The sequence below is a fragment of the Marmota flaviventris genome, chromosome 6 (genome assembly GCF_047511675.1).
Source record: "Marmota flaviventris isolate mMarFla1 chromosome 6, mMarFla1.hap1, whole genome shotgun sequence".
NCBI lineage: Eukaryota > Metazoa > Chordata > Mammalia > Rodentia > Sciuridae > Marmota > Marmota flaviventris.
Window position 1 is genome coordinate 5771179 of NC_092503.1, and position 20733 is coordinate 5791911.

The window sequence follows — 20733 nt, forward strand, 5'->3', positions numbered from 1 at the left end:
TTTTTTAAAGAGACAGAGAGAGAATTTTTTAATATTTATTTTTCAGTTTTCGGTGGACACAATATCTTTATTTTGTATTTGTATGTGGTGCTGAGGATCGGACCCAGTGTCCTGCGCATGCCAGGCGAGCGCGATACCGCTTGAGCCACCTCCCCAGCCCTATTCTTAACATTTTGCAGTCTAGTTATTGTCAGTGTTGTCCCACTTCACAGAAAAGGAAACCGTCTATACCCATCCTCAACCCTTTATGCTGTAGTTGGGGCACACAGCATCTCTCAGGGTTCTAAACTCGACGTGAAACATCACAAGTTTTGCTTTAAACAGTCATAGATTCAAGAAAGTAAGAGGGGAAGCTAAACATCCCTACTTAATGCTGTATCAGCATCTCTGAAGCCTTTTTGTTGTTGTTTGTGGTGCTGGGGATTGAACCCAGGGCCTTGTGCATGCAAGGCAAGCACTCTACCAACTGAGCTATATCCCCAGCCCATCTCTGAAGCTTTGATCCTTGCAGAGGAGCCACATCCCCATCTTTTGTATTCCTCCTCCCTCTGACTCAAGTCTCCACTAGCATTGCTTTTCTTTTTTTAATTTTTTTTTTTTTAGTTGTTGATAGACCTTTATTTTATTGATTTATACGTGGTGCAGAGAATCGAACCCAGTGTCTCACACATGCCAGGCAAGTGCGCTACCGCTGAGCCCCGGCCCCAGCCTCTCCACTGCACTCCTTGTGGGACACATCTGCATGTGATAATTCTCTTGGTTTTATTTTATATTAAGATGTCCTTATGGCGCCTTTATCCCCAAAGGCTATTTCCCCTGGACATACAATTCTTCATTGGCTGGGTTTTGGCTCTCTGTTTTCCTTCTGAACTCTAGGCCTTGTGCCCTCCCTTCTGGTCCCCTGTTTGTGATGAAGTTAACCTTCATGATGTGATTTTAACCCTGTGAGGGACACTTTTTTCCTTGTTTTCAAAACATGCTCCTTGTGTTTGGCTTTCAGTGTTGTGACTGTGATGTGCCTTGACTCAGCCTCATTCCCACTTATCCTGTTTGGTGTCTGGTAAACATCCTGAGTGTGTAAATTTACTTCTGATGTTTCCACACTAATTGTTCTGCCCCATTCTTTCGTTTTGGGGCTCTCTCCATATATACATTGGGTTATTTGATGTTATCCAACAGATCCCTAATCTCTATTCATTTTTCTGATCTCATTTATTCATTTTAATTTCTTTTATATCTATTCTTCCCACTTTTCTCTCTTACCTCCACTTAATTACTAAATTTAGCTAATAAACTTTTGTCCCAGATATTGTAGTTTTAGTTCTCAAATTTCCACTTAATTGTTTTTGATAGTTTCTGTTTCTCTATCTGTCCTGTCTTTCTACTCATTCAAGAATATTTTTGTTTGACTTGAGGATAGTTATACTAGTTGTCTAACAATTTTGTCTTCTTGTTCCAAAATTAGAGCCATCTCAAGGTTGTCTCAGTTGAGTTTCTTTCCTCCTTGGAATATGTTCTGTTTTTCTGCTGCTTTGACATGTTTGGTAACGTGGTATCACAGACAGAATGAATGTAATTTTTGGAGACTCTGGGTTCTGTCATCTTCCCTATGACCATTGTTTTTCTAGTTTTAGGAGACAATATTTTGGTAGGACTTGAATGGAAAAAATCTGTTCTTCGAGAAGCAGCTCTGGTCTCAGGCAAGATTCTCTGTTTTTTTTTTTTTTTTAATAAACTTTTATTTTAGAACAGTTTTAGTTTTTCAGAAAAAAGTTGTTAAAATAGTGTAGGGAGTTCTCTTGTGCCCCTACACCCAGTTCCTACTATTTTTAACATCTTATACTGTGGTTCTGCATTTGCTTTAATTAGTGAACTAATGTTGTTACATTTTTGGTTAATGAAGTCAGAAGATTTTTTGGATTGTCTGAGTTTTCCCTACAGGTCCTTCTTCTCCTGCTAGATCCCAACCCAGGGATGCAGCACATCTAGTCATCCTGTCTCCTTGGGTTCCCCCACACCCTGAAGAGCTATCAGACTTTTCTCATATTTGATGACCTTGAAAGTTTTCAGGAGTTCTGGCAAGGTACTTTGTAGAATGTCCCTCAATGGGGTCTTATCTGATGTTACTGGACTGGGGTTACACTGGGGTTATGTGGTTCTGAGAGGACAGCTGCTGAGATAAAGTGCCCTTCTTGTCACATCAGATCAAGGGTGTGACTTATCCATATGACTTTCTTGTGGACGCTGGCCTCATCACCTCACCAAGGTGTGTCTGTTAGGTTTCCTCCACTGGGGAGATTCTCTTTTGCCAACTTTGCGCATGATTTTGGGGGAAGGAAATCAGCATGTAAGGACTTAGCACAGTCCACATTTAAAAGTTAGGGAGTTACATTCCACCTCTTTGAGTAGCTCTTTCCTGAAGCTGAGCTGCTTTGAGTCTGCTGAGAGTCTTCAGCCGTAAGGGGTCAGCCAGAGATGTAGCGGACAGAGGTGGCGACCCCCTTTCTGACCCTCCCATCATGGGTTTCCTCCACTCTCCTCAGAGGCAGGTTTACCAGGCTCTGAATCTGCATCCTCAAGCCTGGAAGACTGTTTTGCCTCCCGTGTGCAGGCCACCTCCCGCCAGGCAGACCGCACCTGGCTTCTCGCTGAGAGCTGGGAAGTCATTTCCTGCAGCAGCGGCTTTATCTCTAGTGGGTTACTCAGGGGTTTCAAAATGAGAAATTCCTGGCTTTCATTTTTTGTTGTTGTTTAAACTGTGGCAGTGAGTATGGGGGGAGAAAATGAGGTTTCTGTCCACAAAGAACTTAAAAGATGATTAGGAATCAAGAATTATGTAAGAACCTATTCGAGGAGATATCAGACAGCTTATCATCAAGTTGTGTGATACAGGTAATGGTTTAAAAAGGGTCATAGCTAATAGTAATATGGATCTTTATAATAACACAATAAATATATTGCTCAAAACAATTTTTTTTAAATGTCAATGATGGTGTAAATGAATATATACTGGTCAAACTTGCACTCTGTATCAGATTTAACCCTGGATTGTAAATGTTCTTTTTCATACTTGGTATTTTTCTGGATTTAAGAAAGAAGTCACGAAAATACAAATTTAAAATGTACAGTAGAGTACCCAATTTGGCACTTGATTTATCTAGGCTTATAAAATCTGAGTATAAATATGTATATTTAAAACATGTGTTTACATACCTACAAGCATATATATATGTATATCCTTTCTGATTATTTAGTAGATTAAAACGTCATAGACTAATTACACACACACACACACACACGCAGTGTGTGTTATTATATATATGCCATGCACATAGTTTGTTAACTCGGATATGAACATAGTCATACACACACACAAATGACCATGCACATGTGTCCTTTAGTTATTACTTCTTAAGCTGGATCTCAGGGACTTGAAGTCTCCTGCAGGTTTCACGAGCAGGGCCCTGAGGTAAATACCTAATAAGCTTAGTCCTTCAGCAAGTGACCTAAACAATGAACGCAAGGAATCGGGACTGAAGCAGGTTTTGCTTAGTAAATTCTGAAGCTCTCCCGTGAGATGCACTCAGCTGAGGCAAAGGCTCCACAGTGGGGACATGTGGCTAGAACGTGGTGGCAGCTTGGTGGAAGAGCAGTCTGAGGTGAGCTTGGAGAGGCTGACAGAGGCTGACCACTGAGGGCTCAGTAATCAGAGTAAGGGGTGGATGTTTTCTTCTGAGGCCAGAGGGGACTCACAGGAGAGTTAGGGTTGAGTAGTGACTTGATCTGATTTACTTGAATAAAAGAAAAAGTCCACTAACGGCTCCGTGGAAATGAATCCACAACACCAAGGAGGCAGGAAGACTAGCTAGGTGGCCGCAGTGGCAGTCTGGGAAAGATAATAGCAGCTTAAAACACAATGGCATTTGTGAAAAGTAAGAGTTCGACAGTTTGGTGATATATTTTTAGATGTAGTTAACAATGTTTATGGATGAATCAAAGACAGTAGGAGTAAGGAAAAGTGTTGAGACAGGGTTGGTGTGGGAGGAGAATGTTCATTTTAATGAACCTCTTGAGTATCCACATGGAGTGTCTCAAATGCTGGTAGATACAGGGAGAGGTCTAGGGAGGTGGCACTCCTGGGAGTAAAGATTTGGAAGCTCCTGACATATCCTTGCATTACCATGGGATTAGATGTAGTTGCCTGGGAGAATACATGGATAACAAAGAAATAGTCCAAAAAGACCTGGGTTACCCCAGAATCTGCAGGTAAAACAAAGGAGAATAATCCGAAGATGAAGCTGTCCTGTGTCGTAGGAGAAAACCAGGAGGATGTGACACCAGGTATCAAGAGAAAAGGCCATATCAGAACAGGAGGCTGGGGTGGTCGAGAACTTGTCTAGCGTGCACAGTGCCCGGGGTTCAATTCCAGCCAACAGTATGGAATACCTCTGAAAAGGCAATTGTGGAAAGAGAGAAGTGGTGACGGGATTAGAAATGTGCAGGACACTGCTTTGCCAAGAGCAGTCTTCAAATGTGTATTTGCAAAATGATGTCAAATGTCTAAAAATGAAGAATATACATATCAGAAGTTCTCAGTGAAATTTTTTATGCAGAAAATAGGGTAGTAACTGGAGGGGAATGTGAAGAAGGCTTGTTTGCTTATGGTGGTGATAGCAGACTTGGTGATATTCTCCAAGGTGAAGAGGAAACACCTCAACAAGTGACCTTTGGAAACCTGGGCTTGGTTTTTTGCCACCCCAGGAGTATGAGTTCCTTTACTTACTGGCCTGCAGGTGGCGCTAAACAGCCTACAGAACCCAGGGCATTCCCTCCTGAGGAGGAATCGCCCTGTCCCCAGTAGGGGCAGCGGGTTTACTAGTTGACTGAGTGGTCTGCTGTGGGCTTTGCTTTTCTCGGTTTCTTTCAACAAAAATGTGTAGCCCTCACATGATGTTCATGCCATCTGAAAGTACTTCTACGTCAACCCTGTGGCAGTCCTGGGTCTCACTTTGATTAGTCTACCTTACATCACCTGTGTTTCAGAGTTACTCTGACCAGGGGAATAAATGTCACCACGGAACCAATGACTAGGTGGATGGGGTGATGCTTGGCTAATCCAGTGCTCCAGTCGTCCCTGCTCCCATGCAGGAAGAGCAGAATGGCTGCTTGGAAAACATCCAGAGTCGTGTAAGGATCCTCCTCAGAGGTGAATGATACCCTGGTCAGATTGTACAAATAAAATGACCTTAAAAGAAATATAAAGACCAGACAACCAGGGATTCTTTTTCCTCTTCCTTTCCAGTCACTTCCTCGTCCTCTGAGACTCCTGAGCCCTGGTTAGGGATAAGCTAAAGATGAACACAGATTTGACTCCTTATCTTTTTCCTTGTCAGGGCATTCTGGTGTTTAGTGATAATATGCTTTACTGATGACGCTTTTTGACATGGTGTTTAGTTCTGGTGCTCTAATGGATATCATTAAAATTATTAACACAATGCAAACTTCTAATATAAGTTGAAGAAATGGAGACAAGCCAAATTCTGTTATAACTCTTTATCTGTAGAAGTTTTCTGTATCTGATCAAGAGGAACAGAAACCAGGAAATCTGTCTGCTTTATGTAGTATTTACCCACTTTCCATCTAACCTGCCTCTGTTGCAGTGGGTGTTGCTGTGACTAGTTCACCTCCTCTGGATGGCTCAAGGTGGGAACGATTTTAGGAGCACCAACTTGCCCGTACTGAGTGCCCTGTTTTAAGGACTATTTCTACTGCTCCTGAAATTTTCTAGTGCATCCATTATCTCAATAAGTCTTATGTAACAGGCACTTGAGGTTACATATATTACCCTCATTCAGCAGATAAGGACACTGAGAGTCAAGGTCACCAGATAACTTGTCTCAAATTATAAAATGAGCCAAGTGGCACATCCAGGATTTGAATTTCTTTTTTCTTGACTATAAAGATGTTCCGCTTTCTATAAGGGAAAGGGTGGGGTGCTGCCTCCTCTCCTCTTTTGGAAATCACAGCTGGAGTGAAGGAGCTAGTACAGAATGGGACAGGACACATTTTTCACGTGTGTCAAAAAAGGCCAAGACCCACTGGAAATGACACCAGTCATTTTTCACATGGCATTCCATTATTGACAGGTTACTTTTTCTTAAATTATTTCTTCTCATTCATGGAAATGTTTTAGTAGCCAAATACCTACTATGTATTTGGTAAATCTTTCTATTATATTTAGTTAATCTTTATAATAGATAAATTTCACATTATATCTCAGACTTGCTACTCAGAAATACTCATTTCTATAGTATTTGTATGATTTACTCAAATTCATCTTGAGGTTTATAACTTCAAATGCTCTATCTATAGAAAAAATTTGTGAAGACACCGATGACTTCAATAGTTGTACAGTTTTCTTGTACAGTTTTTACGTTATTTTCCTTTATAATTTTTGCCTTTGCAATAAATTCCCATGATTTCAACCCCGAGAGGAAACCCATCAACTGAGGATCTCTTGGGTTTTTGCAGTTTCTGATAGCTTGTGTGTAGTTCCCAGCTGCTTCCTCCTAAATGCTCCCCCCCCACACACACCCCTATGGTGTTTTGCTTTTTTCAGAAAATTTGTTCCCAGTAGCAGGGAATCAGATTTAGAACTGGGCCACGTCTTTGTCCTATGTAGCCCTCGCCTGTTTTGGTCCTCACCTGGTAGACTGGATGTCTGTAGTCTTTGATCTGAGGATGCTGTGACTATATCTCAAGACCCTCAGTACATTTTTCTTTTCCTCTACTGTCAATCTACTTACAAGTACATCAACAGTGCCCACTCCTCTGCATTGGGATTTTTTCAGGAATTTTCTTTGATTGGAACATTCGTCACTTCCAGTCCTTGCTTTTCCTAAACCTCCCCCATGCTAACCACGTGCCAGGCTCTTACTCTGGTGGCCTCTCTGATGCCACCTGCTCCCTTTTGTTGTTCTCATTTCACTGCATCTTAGACCATCATTCCTTGATCCTTGGTCTTAGCTTCTCACTGGAGTTCTGCGGATATTGTTTTGTTTGTTGTTTATTTTTAATCCCATTTTTTACTAGTTAACAGTGAAGAGAATATCTGAATTATGTTAGGAAGGCCTTTTTTGTCATTATTGTGATCTTTTTATCATCAGGGAAAGGAATGTGGACAATCCTGAGAATGTTTCAGGCATCCTATTACAGTAAAAATGGGATGAGTTTGAGAGTGAGATCGAACTGAATTTGAATTATGATTTCATTACAAAGAAGTTGATGTCCTTAGGAAAGTGATTTCAATTCTCTGGGCCTTCATTCACTGTTCTATTATAAAAGGACAATAATAGCAACCTGACCAGATCCTTGAGGGGCTCAGATAAAAGCTCCTGTAAGGTGTAGCATCTGGCATGTGTTAGTGCCTGATGATTATTGATATTGTAATTATTATTTTGTTTCAAATCGAGTTGAGATCTTCTAGTGCTACATTTAAAAGCAGTAAGGCAGTAAATGAATGAGAGTATCCACTCTTGAGAAGTTTACCATCTTTTAGAGAAGGTAAAATGAATGCCCCAAATAGTGAAGACATATTTAAATAGTCACCATTTTTGAAGGTTACTATCTAAGCACTTAAATATTTATTTAATGCATCACATAACGTTGTCTGCAGTTTATTCCTATTTTTAAGATTAGGAATTGAGACCTGAAGAGTCTTGCCCTCAGCCTACTGAGTACATAAAGGAGCACATAGGGTTGGTGACAGGTCTTCCTAACTCTGAAACATGTTGTTTTAATCAGCATTGTTCATCACTGTGTCCAAAAGACCTGACAAGAACAATTTTAAGGAGGAAAAGTTTATTTGGGGGCTCATGATTTTAGAGATCATAGATGGCTGACTCCATTCTTCAGGGCCTAAAGCAAGGCAGAACATCTTGGTGGAAGAGTGGAAGAAAGCAGCTCAAAACATCATACTGGGAAGCAGAGAGTGTCTCCAATCACCACATACAAAATATAAACCCCAAAGGCACGCCCCCAATGACCCACTACCTCCAGCCACACCTTACTGGCTAGTCACCACTCACTTGATCCCTATGAGGGGATTAGTGCACTGACTGGGTTAGGGCTCTCATAACCCAATCATCTCACCTCTAAACTTTTCTGCATTGTCTCACACATGAATATCTGGGGGACACACCTCACATCTAAACCATAACACTGTACTTCTGACCCCAGTGGTATGCTGCTTCCCCGAGGAGTGTGCCGTGTGGAGTGAGAGGTGCACCATGAATGCCCCTGAGCCCTGAATAGGCAAGGTCAGTTTCTTGCTGGGGCTGGTAGGAAGAGGCCCCCTGAAGGATATCCCACTTGGACATGAGGGGCTGGGATTCAGCAGAAGAGATGAAGGGGGCGGGGGCTTGAATAAAGGGAAGACATTGGGTGCAAGAGTGTTCTGGGAGCAGTTCATTAGCAGAATACCTGCAGGAACTAACCTAGAACATGCTGGAGTGTGGTTTGTGCCAGAGGAGGGGCCTTGCCTTTTCTTCCCAGAGGACAGGATGAGGCTTTGAAGGATTTGAATGGTGCACAAGGTCAGAGCTCTGAATTAGTAAAACTTATTTTGCAGAATGGAGTAAAGCGTTTTTGGGAGGGAAAAGTGAGGACCAAGACTCCAGTCGGGAAGCTAGTGCAAGAATCTTGAAAAGATTTCATGAGAGCCTGTCTGTCTGTCGTAGGGTAGTGAGGGGAGGGACGGCAAGGAAAGGCAGGAAGCCAGCCGTGAGAGACTGAGGAGGTGCGGGGCAATGTTAAGTGACAAGACAGCCTGCCGACAGCGGGGGTTCAGCCTGTGGTCCCCTGGAACATGCTTCCAATAGAGACATGAGGGGTTGGCTTTAAAAGAGAAGCAAATAATTGCATCTGTAGAGCGGAATGGAACCTCTCGGCCCGGACCGCGGGCTTACGTAGCCCAAGGGGCTGTCCCCCAGTCTACAACCTGGCTGGGATTTTCTGTTTAACACATTGCCTTTGATTTTTAACAGTGGAGGAGCCAGACTTGGTTGGGGCTGTCTGAGCTTCTGAGCTAACTCTGGGGATCTCTGGCAAACTCTGGGGATCTCACAATTCCAGTCAAGCGGCCGTGTCCCAGGATGGATGTCAAAGGGAAAAGGCAATGTTGGTTTGCGGGTCACTGACTAATGTGTGAAAGGGAAACCCCATGGGGAAACCCTGTTTTTCCCAAACACTGCTCTATTGTATTAAGTTTCTGTTATAAGTGAAAGAAAACCCCCGTGCCTTTCACTGAAGGGCAGGTGAGGGGTAAATGGGTTCAGAAGGGCTGCAGTTGCCTTTAAGGGCTTTGAGTAACTCTGGCTCTTTCCTCTCCTCCGTTTCTTGGTCAGTGTTTGTCAGATTCAACTCCAGCCACGGTTTCCCTGTGGAGGTCGATTCTGACACCAGCATCTTCCAGCTCAAGGAAGTGGTTGCTAAGCGACAGGGGGTTCCAGCTGGCCAGCTGCGTGTGATTTTTGCAGGGAAGGAGCTTCAGAATGACTTGACGGTGCAGGTGAGTCGCCCTGGATGGGTCTTTCCTGGGATTCGGCCAGCCCCACGGCTGATGCCGCTTACTCTGCCAACCTGACATTCGTGCCCGAGATCTAATAGAATAAATAGTGCCTGGGGATTCCTTGAACTTTACTCCACACTGCTTCATTAATTCTGACCTTCTTAATTATGCATTAAAACAGCAAGCAGGAAGGGTTGGAAGAACAACCCTGAGTTGAGGAGAGGGGGAGAGAACCCCACGAGCTGGGTTTGGTGGTAAATGTTTACTGACTACAGGAGCAGCCAGGCACAATTTCTGGGTCTGTTCAATTTCTACCTTACTTGTTCCATTTGAATCTTAATGAAGAAGGATTCGAATAAATTGTTCCCAATCAGGCTGCTCAGTCCCTGCGCTGCAAGGGATTTGTAACCCTACTGTGACCCCTGGAGGACAGTCAAAGCTGCTGCTCCAGGCACTAGAGCTGGCCGGCTCAGGCCCCTTCACAGCTGGCTCTGAGAACACCCTGCCAGGGAGGGGAGCACCCCTTCCTGAGCTGGCCAGGAAGGAAGTCTGCAGCAGCAGAAAGACCCCTTTGTGTGCGTTTTCTCCACCATTCAGTCAAGTCGCCCCTAGAATAGGCCCCAACATGATGGGTGAGCTGTGCTTCCATGGCACCCTGCCACTCCTCCACCTTTGAAGCCAGATGCATCAGAAGTCATGATTTTGGTAGGAATGGGAGGAATTAGTTAGGCGGTTGATGGACAGCCCCACAGAGCCATGGAGCAGCAGTTGAAACCTTGGTTTGTTGTGGGTGCCTGCAGACAGAGGGCACAGGTCCTGAAATGACAGTGGGGGCAGGAAGGAGGAAGTCCTGGGATGGGGAAGGACCCGGGACACATTTCCCCCCTCTCTTAAGGAACACCCATTAATTGCTCTCATGTTTATAACTATGTGTGACCACTGCTGTGCCTGGGGGCTCAGTGTCTGACTGCCAGGGTCCTCTGTCCTGGTATCCACATCCTATCACTGCCTTTTCTGTGCCCTGATATTTATTGCTTTGTGAAATGCTTTTGGAATGTGGGTACACAAAGAAGCTATAGAAATGCAAATTGCCCCTGTCATTCTCCTGCCTCTCCCGATGCTGGTGGTGAGACAAGAAGCTTTGTGCACAAACTGCTGTGCTTTGCTTTCAGGCAATTTGATTTTATAAGGGAAGTGCATGTGCTAAAAACTGTTTTGATTTTTTTTTTTTATTTCAGTCAACTAAAAAGCTTTTCACTGTAGTTGTCAACCTCTAAATCCAAGAATGTTTCCTTCAAAAATAAGTGATTTTAAAACAGCCCCTTGAATCCATATATATAACCAGAACTTTCTCAGGCTCCTCCTTTCTATCATGTAGACTGGTTGGTGAAACAATTAGCTATTTCATATTCAGTTAGATGAATCACTATTGATTATTGATTTTACAGATATCAATGAATAAGATATTTTTATTGACTGAAGAGTCTCTATTTTGTCAAATACTTGCAATAGTCTGGGCTTCTCAGGGGTTCAGTGAAAGACAAAACTCAGCCCCTATCTTCATCTGGAACTCTCTCTCTGGGGATCTGAAACCAAAAGACATGTTGGATTGGGCCATATGGAATTACCATTTTCAAAGAAAATCATCAGCAATTCCATGTGGTTGAATTTAATGGTTATAGGGTGTCAAACATCATCATCAGTGTATTACCACTGAAGTTTTAAAGCATCATGAAGTTTTAAAGATGGAAAGAGCACAGCTGATTAGGAGTCACCAGCAAAGCCCTCCTGGAGTAACAGAATGCAAGTGACTCCCTGCCATAGGGATGAACACAGAGAGTGTGAGGCCAGAAGGCTGGCTGCTGCTCTTCTAGAACAGAGAGGAGATGTGGAAGGTGGGAAAGCCACAGAGCTTGGAGCTGTATTTGACAGATCTTGAGTGACTTGGCATTGTAGTTCATTCCTAGAGAACTGGAGAAATGGGGTGTCCATGGGAGAAACAGGAATATGAAGTTCAGTTGTGGGCAGGATGGTGACCTGTTGTGAATGGTGAGAGTGGGTGCTGGCAGGGTGCCTGTGCGGAGATGTCTAGCTGGCCCTGAGAGCAGCTCTGGAGTGTGGAGGGCACACTCTAGGACCATGGACACAGGGAACATGCCTATTACAGTTGCTGGAGTAGGTACAGGTATGGAGGGGCAGAGGGTGAGGTCACATGTGCGTTTCCTTCAATTTGTAGCAAGGGGAGGAAACCACCATAGAAGGCGCCTCAAAAAATTGACACTTTTGAGGACAATCTGAAGACCCTCTGAATTTTGAGGATAAAAGGAAAATTTAAAAATTTCCTGTTCCAATGAAGGAGCATATAAAGGTAGAGAAGCAGTGACTTATGTTTTGGATACAGAATATATAATCAGAATATAAAATATAAAATGCTATGTCCACACCAATTTTAAACAGAGGGCAAAGTTTGAAAAGGGAGGCCCTGGTGAAGTGAAGCATATGGGCTGTGGAGAGATGGCGCATGAGGAAGAACTCCTTTGGCCTAATGACTGGGTGACTGGGGCCCCCAGGTCTTTAGTCCAGGAAAGTAGCTGGAGAAAGCCAGGGGTCAGGACCTCAGAGGCAGAGGTCCATACCATGCTGCACCGCAGCTCCTCCCTGGCCTTTATCAGAGCTGATGTCTGCAATGTCACAGTTGATGTGGACATAGCACTTTATATTTTATATTCTGATTATTTTCCAACATTATATCATATTCATTTTCCATGTTGTATCGTCTTCATTTCTAAGTGTATGAATAATAGTCTGTAGTGTTTGCATCATAATTTAGCTCTTAATTCATTATTGGAGTAACTAGTTTTTAATATCAGATTGAGGATAACAGTTATTAAATGTATATTACACAGTTAGAGAATTTGGATTTTGTCTCCATTTGCTCCTTTGTAAAACAAAAATGGTAGAACTTATCTTGTTGCGGTTTTGTGGGGGATAAATTGGTTTATTTATATGCAGCTCTTACATACAGTAAACACTGTGTAAATGTCAGCGATTACTGGCATTGTCAGCATCATGATTGTCATCATCATTACAGTTACTTCAGAATCTAAGTGAGCACCTTGGCGCACCCTCCATTCATCATGGATCTTGGGTGCATTTGCAGTAAGTAAGAGGGAAGACAATGGTAACAGCGCAAATACGTCACTGCACTGCTCTGCCTATGTGTGCATGACATTTATATGTTCTCACCAGAAAGAACTCTGCGGGTTTGTGAGTAAACCGTACGGGTTTATAAATAAAGTCTGTGGGTTCATAAATAAGTTTTTGACCATTTTAATGCATAGGTTTTACTCATCTTAAGAATTGTAGAATGTAAATTTAGCAAGCTTGAAAAGACTTAGTTCCCCTAAACAAATTTAGTAAAAATAGAAAACTGTAACTGAAATGCTCAGAAAAAAATCATAATTAGCAGAATAGAATAGACATTATGGTTACTGTATGTTTATAGGTGACTCTATGACCAGTGTGATTCTGCAATCTGTACAATCAGAAAAATGAGAAATTATACCCCAATTGATTCAAATGTATGAATTGCCAAGATCATTCTAATGTTATGTGTAGCTAATAAAAAAAAATTTAAAAAAAATCATAATAGTATTATTGCCTTTAAAATATATTTTCATAAAGCAAATATCTGCCACACACTGTGTTTGTTAGAAGCAAATTGGAAAGTTACATGATTTTTCCTCCTTTATAAGCAATGTTTATGTGCATGTTCTTAATCTCTTGTTTCTATCTACATGTTATATATATTAATCTTTAACACGTTAGTCACAATGTTTGATATTGAGAGTATTGCAATGGAGTATTCAGGACCCATTCGATGATGGGTCACCCTTTCTCCAACTCCCCAAATCTGACCCATACCAAAATTTCTGAAATCACCTCTATAATTTTAACTTATTATTCAAAATTTCATAAGAAAAGTAAGATTCTAATATAGTTAAATTTACCCAAACTGGTAAACTTTACAACTAGATGAATTGTTAAAATAGCAGGGACTTGAGAATTTATATGGATTTTGTCTAAAAAAAAATCATGTGTTCATATCAGCTACATTATTATTCTCATCAGTACATTTACTAGTCAGGGTCTCACAAGAAACAGAACCAATAGAATGTATATATATTACATACAGGCAATGTGCTTTACTCCATCTACCTAGTCAAATGTTAATCTCATTGAGAAACATTCTCACAGGCGTATGTAGAACAGTGTCGACCAGGATCTGCATGCCCCACAGCTCTACCATGTTGACACATACGATTGATTAACCATCATATAGCCAAGACAATGTTAATGCAATAGTGAAGTTATTCTATTCATATGATATCTGTAATAATGAATTTGATTTTCAACATAAAAATATAGCTGTTCATTTTCATAGGAAGTTTTGTTTGATAGGATTTATCTTGATGTTCATAAGTTCTTTTAAACAAATATTCAATTTTATGATAATTTAAATGTATATATTTATTTGGAGACCATCATGTCATAAAACTGGTCATTTTAGTAACTCTCAAAGGACATCAGTTTATTATTATCATTCTTCTGAGATTTATGACATTAAAAATATGAATTTAGAAGATCAGGAATATTTGGAAATTAATAGTTAATGTTTTAAGTATTAACAAAAACTAAATGACTCTGAGAAATCAAATTATTTAATTGACTATATTTTTATTGATATATACAGTACATATTTCAAAATCGGTGAAAATTGGCTTTCACTGATAAGGTAAACCATGGTGGTTAGAAGAATTCAAGTTCCTGTAATCTGCAAGAAAGTTTGCCTGTTATTATAGGAAAAATTACAAACATCATATTAGCCTAATAATTTTTTTTTAAAAACCACACAAGGATGTTGTGAATGCCTTAAACCACTTCTAACTTAAGTAAATGTTGTTAAACTAAATTCTTGAAAGTTAGTATTAATGTCCTTTAAATTTTTCACCACATTATTGTTTCCTTTTCAAAATATTTGGGATATAATTTTTTGGATTATAGAATTCGTATATTAGTTATAAAAAGTTAAACCATAGGGAAACATATACTAGCAGATCCCTATGAACTGATAATATGTATTTTACCTTAATGATTGTTTTTATTTTTTTTAAATTTTTTTTTTTTTAATTTTTTATTGTTGGCTGTTCAAAACATTACATAGTACTTGATATATCATATTTCACAATTTGATTCAAGTGGGTTATGAGCTCCCATTTTTACCCCATATACAGATTGCAGAATCACATCAGTTACACATCCATTGATTTACATATTGCCATACTAGTGTCTGTTGTATTCTGCTGCCTTTCCTATCCTCTACTATCCCCCCTCCCCTCCCCTCCCCTCCCCTCTTCTCTCTCTGCCCCCTCTACTGACATTCGTTTGTCCCCCTTGTATTATTTTTCCCCTTCCCCTCACTTCCTCTTGTATGTACTTTTGTATAACTCTGAGGGTCTCCTTCCATTTCCATGCATTTTCCCTTCTCTCTCCCTTTCCCTCCCACCTCTCATCCCTGTTTAATGTTAATCTTCTTCTCATGCTCTTCGACCCTACTCTGTTCTTAGTTACTCTCCTTATATCAAAGAAGACATTTGGCATTTGTTTTTTAGGGATTGGCTAGCTTCACTTAGCATAATCTGCTCTAATGCCATCCATTTCCCTGTAAATTCTATGATTTTGTCATTTTTTAATGCAGAGTAATACTCCATTGTGTATAAATGCCACATTTTTTTTATCCATTCATCCATTGAAGGGCATCTAGGTTGGTTCCACAGTCTAGCTATTGTGAATTGTGCTGCTATGAACATCGATGTAGCAGTGTCCCTGTAGCATGCTCTATTTAGGTCTTTAGGGAATAGACCGAGAAGGGGAATAGCTGTGTCAAATGGTGGCTCCATTCCCAGCTTTCCAAGAAATCTCCATACTGCTTTCCAAATTGGCTGCACCAATTTGCAGTCCCACCAGCAATGTACAAGTGTACCCTTTTCCCCACATCCTTGCCAGCACTTGTTGTTGTTTGACTTCATAATGGCTGCCAATCTAACTGGAGTGAGATGGTATCTTAGGGTGGTTTTGATTTGCATTTCTCTGACTGCTAGAGATGGTGAGCATTTTTTCATGTACTTGTTGATTGATTGTATGTCCTCCTCTGAGAAGTGTCTGTTCAGGTCCTTGGCCCATTTGTTGATTGGGTTGTTTGTTCTCTTATTGTCTAATTTTTTGAGTTCTTTGTATACTCTGGATATTAGGGCTCTATCTGAAGTGTGAGGAGTAAAGATTTGTTCCCAGGATGTAGGCTCTCTATTTACCTCTCTTATTGTATCTTTTGCTGAGAAAAAACTTTTTAGTTTGAGGAAGTCCCATTTGTTGATTCTAGTTATTAACTTTTGTGCTATGGGTGTCCTATTGAGGAATTTGGAGCCCGACCCCACAGTATGTAGATCGTAGCCAACTTTTTCTTCTATCAGACGGCGTGACTCTGATTTGATATCAAGCTCCTTGATCCATTTTGAATTAACTTTTGTGCATGGCGAGAGAAAGGGATTCAGTTTCATTTTGTTGCATATGGATTTCCAGTTTTCCCAGCACCATTTGTTGAAGATGCTATCCTTCCTCCATTGCATGCTTTTAGACCCTTTATCAAATATAAGATAGTTGTAGTTTTGTGGATTGGTTTCTGTGTCCTCTATTCTGTACCATTGGTCCACCCGCCTGTTTTGGTACCAGTACCATGCTGTTTTTGTTACTATTGCTCTGTAATATAGTTTGAAGTCTGGTATCGCTATACCGCCTGATTCACACTTCCTGCTTAGCATTGTTTTTGCTATTCTGGGTCTTTTATTTTTCCATATGAATTTCATGATTGCTTTCTCTATTTCTACAAGAAATGCCGTTGGGATTTTGATTGGCATTGCTTAATGATTGTTTTTAAAAATATGATAATAGGGATGTTATCACTTATCATAATTTTATTAATTTTCTTTTAATCCTTTCAGATTATCTTATATTTTAATAGAATTATGACTTTAAGTATATCTGAGAACATTGAAAAAATATCCCTTGATGTTTATGGAACTTTTATTGGAGCACAGGTTAGTGATCTTAGGTTTGAAAAGATGGCAAATTATGTTCTCATATAAAAGTTTCATTTTAAATGCTTGGCAATTACATGTTAAATTGGTGTTCGGTGGCTCATTTCATTGTCAGAATTCTAGCATTCTTTGGTATTCTTATAATTCTAGCATATATATTTTCAACTATTTTGCTATTTAGTTACCCTTTACCATCCTAGGTGTTATGCTTTATAGTAAAAACACAAGATATAAAGTAAGAATTTCCTGCTAAGAAAATAAAGTGGCCCCTGCAGATGAGCTACTTAACATTTACACTGTAGATGGGGTAGAGAGAGAAGAGGGGAGGGGAGGGGAGGGGAGGGGGGATAGTAGAGGATAGGAAAGGCAGCAGAATACATCAGACACTAGTATGGCAATATGTAAAACAGTGGATGTGTAACTGATGTGATTCTGCAATCTGTATACGGGGTAAAAATGGGAGTTCATAACCCACTTGAATCAAATGTATGAAATATGATATGTCAAGAGCTTTGTAATGTTTAGAACAACCAACAATAAAAATTAAAAAATAAATATTAATTTACACTGAGGAATGCTGAGTTACACTTGGTGTGCTGAGGAGGGTGCACTCATGGGAGGTGAGTATGCCTGCTGTTTTCATTTTCTTTGTTTTCATGATTATCATAGATAAGATAACCAAATATGCAAAGTAGAACACTTTGGAGAATGAAAAAGACACCATTAACAATTACAAGTAGTAATTATTCCCAGATAAAGATTTATGCTGAGGTGTCCTGGCAAGCTGACATGTGGTCTCAACTTCTTTTAGGAGGAGAATATGTTTTGGTGCCTCACTCTAGGTACTTTGGGAGATGATAACTTCAGACCACAGGCTCACGAAAAATTTTAAAATTAAAAAAAAAAGTGGGGTAGTCTTTTTAACTGGCAAATGATATTTGTAAGGTATGATATAATTGGCATCACAACTTCTTAAAAAATTCATCGAATTCCCAGTTCCTAGAGAATATAACCACAGGCCATTTTGAGAAGTATTATAAGAGCATAGTTATTTTCTTTATATATTCATTGAATCCATTTTTTCATTGGCAAAACTTTTATGAGGTTTGAAGAATTAAAGGAAAAATGGAAAAAAAAATGTGGACATTAAAAACCAGCTGACCTGGCACAGGCTCTGCTTTGTGGAGGCTGGAAAACACACTCTGTTCCCTTCACCCTGCAAGGAGCATGTTCAGAAGTGAGGTCATCGTCTGTGATACAAACACCTGAGCATGGGAAGGTGACTGGGAGAATGCAGACCCCGGGGGGCCAGGACCCAGGGAAGAATGCAGGGATGAGTTTCTGGAATGTTCTTTAACTGCATTATCCCAGACTTGGAGCTGAGAAACTGTCAACCTGAAATACCAAGATCCAGGGAAGGTCCCCAGGCACCATAGAAAGCTGTTAGACAATAACCAGTTGGCTCCAGCCCAAGACCAAAGGAAAGCTGAAGTCAGCACACCCCAACAGCACGGGCAAAGGCCGGGTGGAGAGCCTGGATTTCTGAGTTATAATGCACTTTGGGTGGGCTCTGCAGAAGAATGGAAAAGATAGGGCAGAGTCAGCCAACTGGAGATGGAAGAATAGACGTCACAGTCTTCACAACACAGAGAAAAGAGTCTGGGAAACAACCACCAAACAGACTCAGAGACCTGTGGGACTGTAGGGAGCATTTAAAGTTTGTAACAGAAGCCCAGAAGGGAGGATGAAAGTAAACTTGGGCTCAGAGAAACAGTGGCTGAAAACTTCCCATATATCTCAAGAGACATAAAATTACAGGTTCATGAAGGTAAGCAAACCCCAAACTGAAACAATCCAAAAAAATCCATACCAACACACAACACAGAGGAACTTCCTAGAACTAAGACAAGGGAATATCTTGAAAGAAGCCGAGAAATATTACTCACCTATAGGGGTCAGGCAGTTTGAATGGCATCTGAAACCACCAAGGCTAGAAAGAAGGGCAAGATACTTTTCAAAGAAAGAAAAGAACTGTCAACCAGAATCCTATACCCAGTGAAACTATCCTTAGGAATCAAAGAGAAATCAGTACATTCTCACTTTAAAAATAAATAAATAAATAAATAAATAAGAGAATTTGTTGCCCGCAAATTGACTCCAAAAGAATAGCCAAAGGAAGATCTCTAAACAGAAATGTTCCTCCGGAAGCAGGAGAGAGCAAGCACAAATACCAGTAAATACAACGGATTTTACTTCTACTCCTGAGTTTTCTAAATTGTGTTTGAGGGTTATGGCAAAAGCTTTACCACTGTCTAGTAAATCTAAAAATAGAGGAAACATTTAAGGCAAAAATATTGTAAATGAAGGTGTAAAGGAAGGTAAGATTTATAAACTTTACTAGAACCTGCAAATCTTATCTAGAGCATCCAGCAAAGTAACTGAATAGGTAAGATACAGAACAGTGACACCACCAAATGCTGGCAGCGTGGAGAAATCCAAGTATTCATGTCTGATGTGCTGCTAGTTGGAATGTCATATGGCAGAGTGACTCTGGAAAAAGTATGGTAGTTTCTTAAGAAGCTAAATATCTGTTTACCTTGGGACACGTAGTCACCTGCTTATCTGTTTATTTTAGAGAAGTAGAGACTTCTGTTCCCACACAAACCTGTGCACAAATGAATATAGTAGCTTTACTCACATTAGCCCAGACCTGGAAGCCACCCCTCGTTCAGCGGGAGGATGGCCAACCACGTGGTGGCACATCCATGCCATGAATTTGTTGTCCACAGCAAAAAAGGAGCAAGCAGCCGATGCCGACAGTACCCTGGGTGGATCTGCAGGGCATCATGCTGGGGGAAGGAAGCCAGTTCTGAAAGGTCACGCCGAGTGCTTCCAGTCCTGTAGCATTCTGGAAATGATAAAACAATAGAAACGGGTGCAGAATAGTGGTTGTCTGGGGTTCCAGAGAGGGTAGAAGCAGAGGAGGGAGAAGTCCCGGCTGTGAAAGAGCAGCAGGAGGGACCCTGTGGTCTGGGTGTTCCATTGACTGGAACATGGTCCAGTGGTGATGTTGCACTGGTTTTGAAGAATGTCACCATTCAGGCAAAACCAGGGAAAGGTCCCCAGGATCTCAGTGTTGTTTCTTGCAACTGCTTAAGAATTTACAAGCACCTCAAAGTAAAGATTAATTGAAAAACAGAAACGAAAAAAATCCCAGATTATTTATCCACGTTCAAAGAACAAATAAAACTCTGTTTTAGAAAGCAAGCTTGTTATTTCTGTTTTAAAGGTAGAGTACTTAATGAATGAGTGATTTTAACATAAGAAATTAGAAAAATAATTGAACTAATAAGCAGAGCCATTTAAAGACAAATTTTTACCAAGAGTGTAGGTCTAATAAAACTTATAGAAATATTAAGGCATCTTCATGGAATACTTAAACAGAATCTTTAGCACCTTACAGATCTGAATAGACATGATTAGTATTTATTCACAAAGCCTTTACAAATATTTCAACTAAACAGAAAATAAATAGTTCTTGACAATTGTATAACCCAGTTGTACATATTTTCTGAACTCATTTGGGAGTCATGTGCTACGGATTTAGGAAATAAATGATCACATCATGTAACCATTGTGGTTATAATGCTGAAAGAAAACATTCACTTAAAAAAATGCTTCCTTTTTATCAGCATCATACATTTAGGTAATGCAAAGAATTTAGGGATGCAATTGTTGCATTTGTAAACCAAATTTATTTAAAATTATTTTACTTTCTCTAGTGAATGCAGGACAGAAAAAGACTGGATAAATTTAAAGCATCAAATGCATTTCCACCATGAATTTTTGTTTGTGGGTGAGAGAATTCTGCCAATGGCAGTATAAATGGCCAATGAGATTCCTTCCCCCCATGATTGTAGGAGGAAACCAAGCTAGACGCCAGGGTATCCAGAGGACAGCCATCTGATTTCCTGCACGTAAGCGTGCATGCAGTTGGACAAAGGACGCTCA

General features: G+C 40.5%; 1 protein-coding gene across 5 annotated transcripts in view; it reads left to right on the forward strand.

Annotated features, from left to right (window-relative positions):
• The window catches only part of Prkn (parkin RBR E3 ubiquitin protein ligase), a 1231972-nt gene that overhangs the window by 209344 nt on the left and 1001895 nt on the right, over nucleotides 1-20733 (forward strand). For all 5 annotated transcript variants that reach the window (XM_071612868.1, XM_027939482.2, XM_071612867.1 and 2 more), the window contains one exon: nucleotides 9405-9568. In XM_071612868.1, the coding sequence (XP_071468969.1) occupies nucleotides 9405-9568 (164 nt within the window). The remainder of the gene's footprint in view (nucleotides 1-9404; nucleotides 9569-20733) is intronic.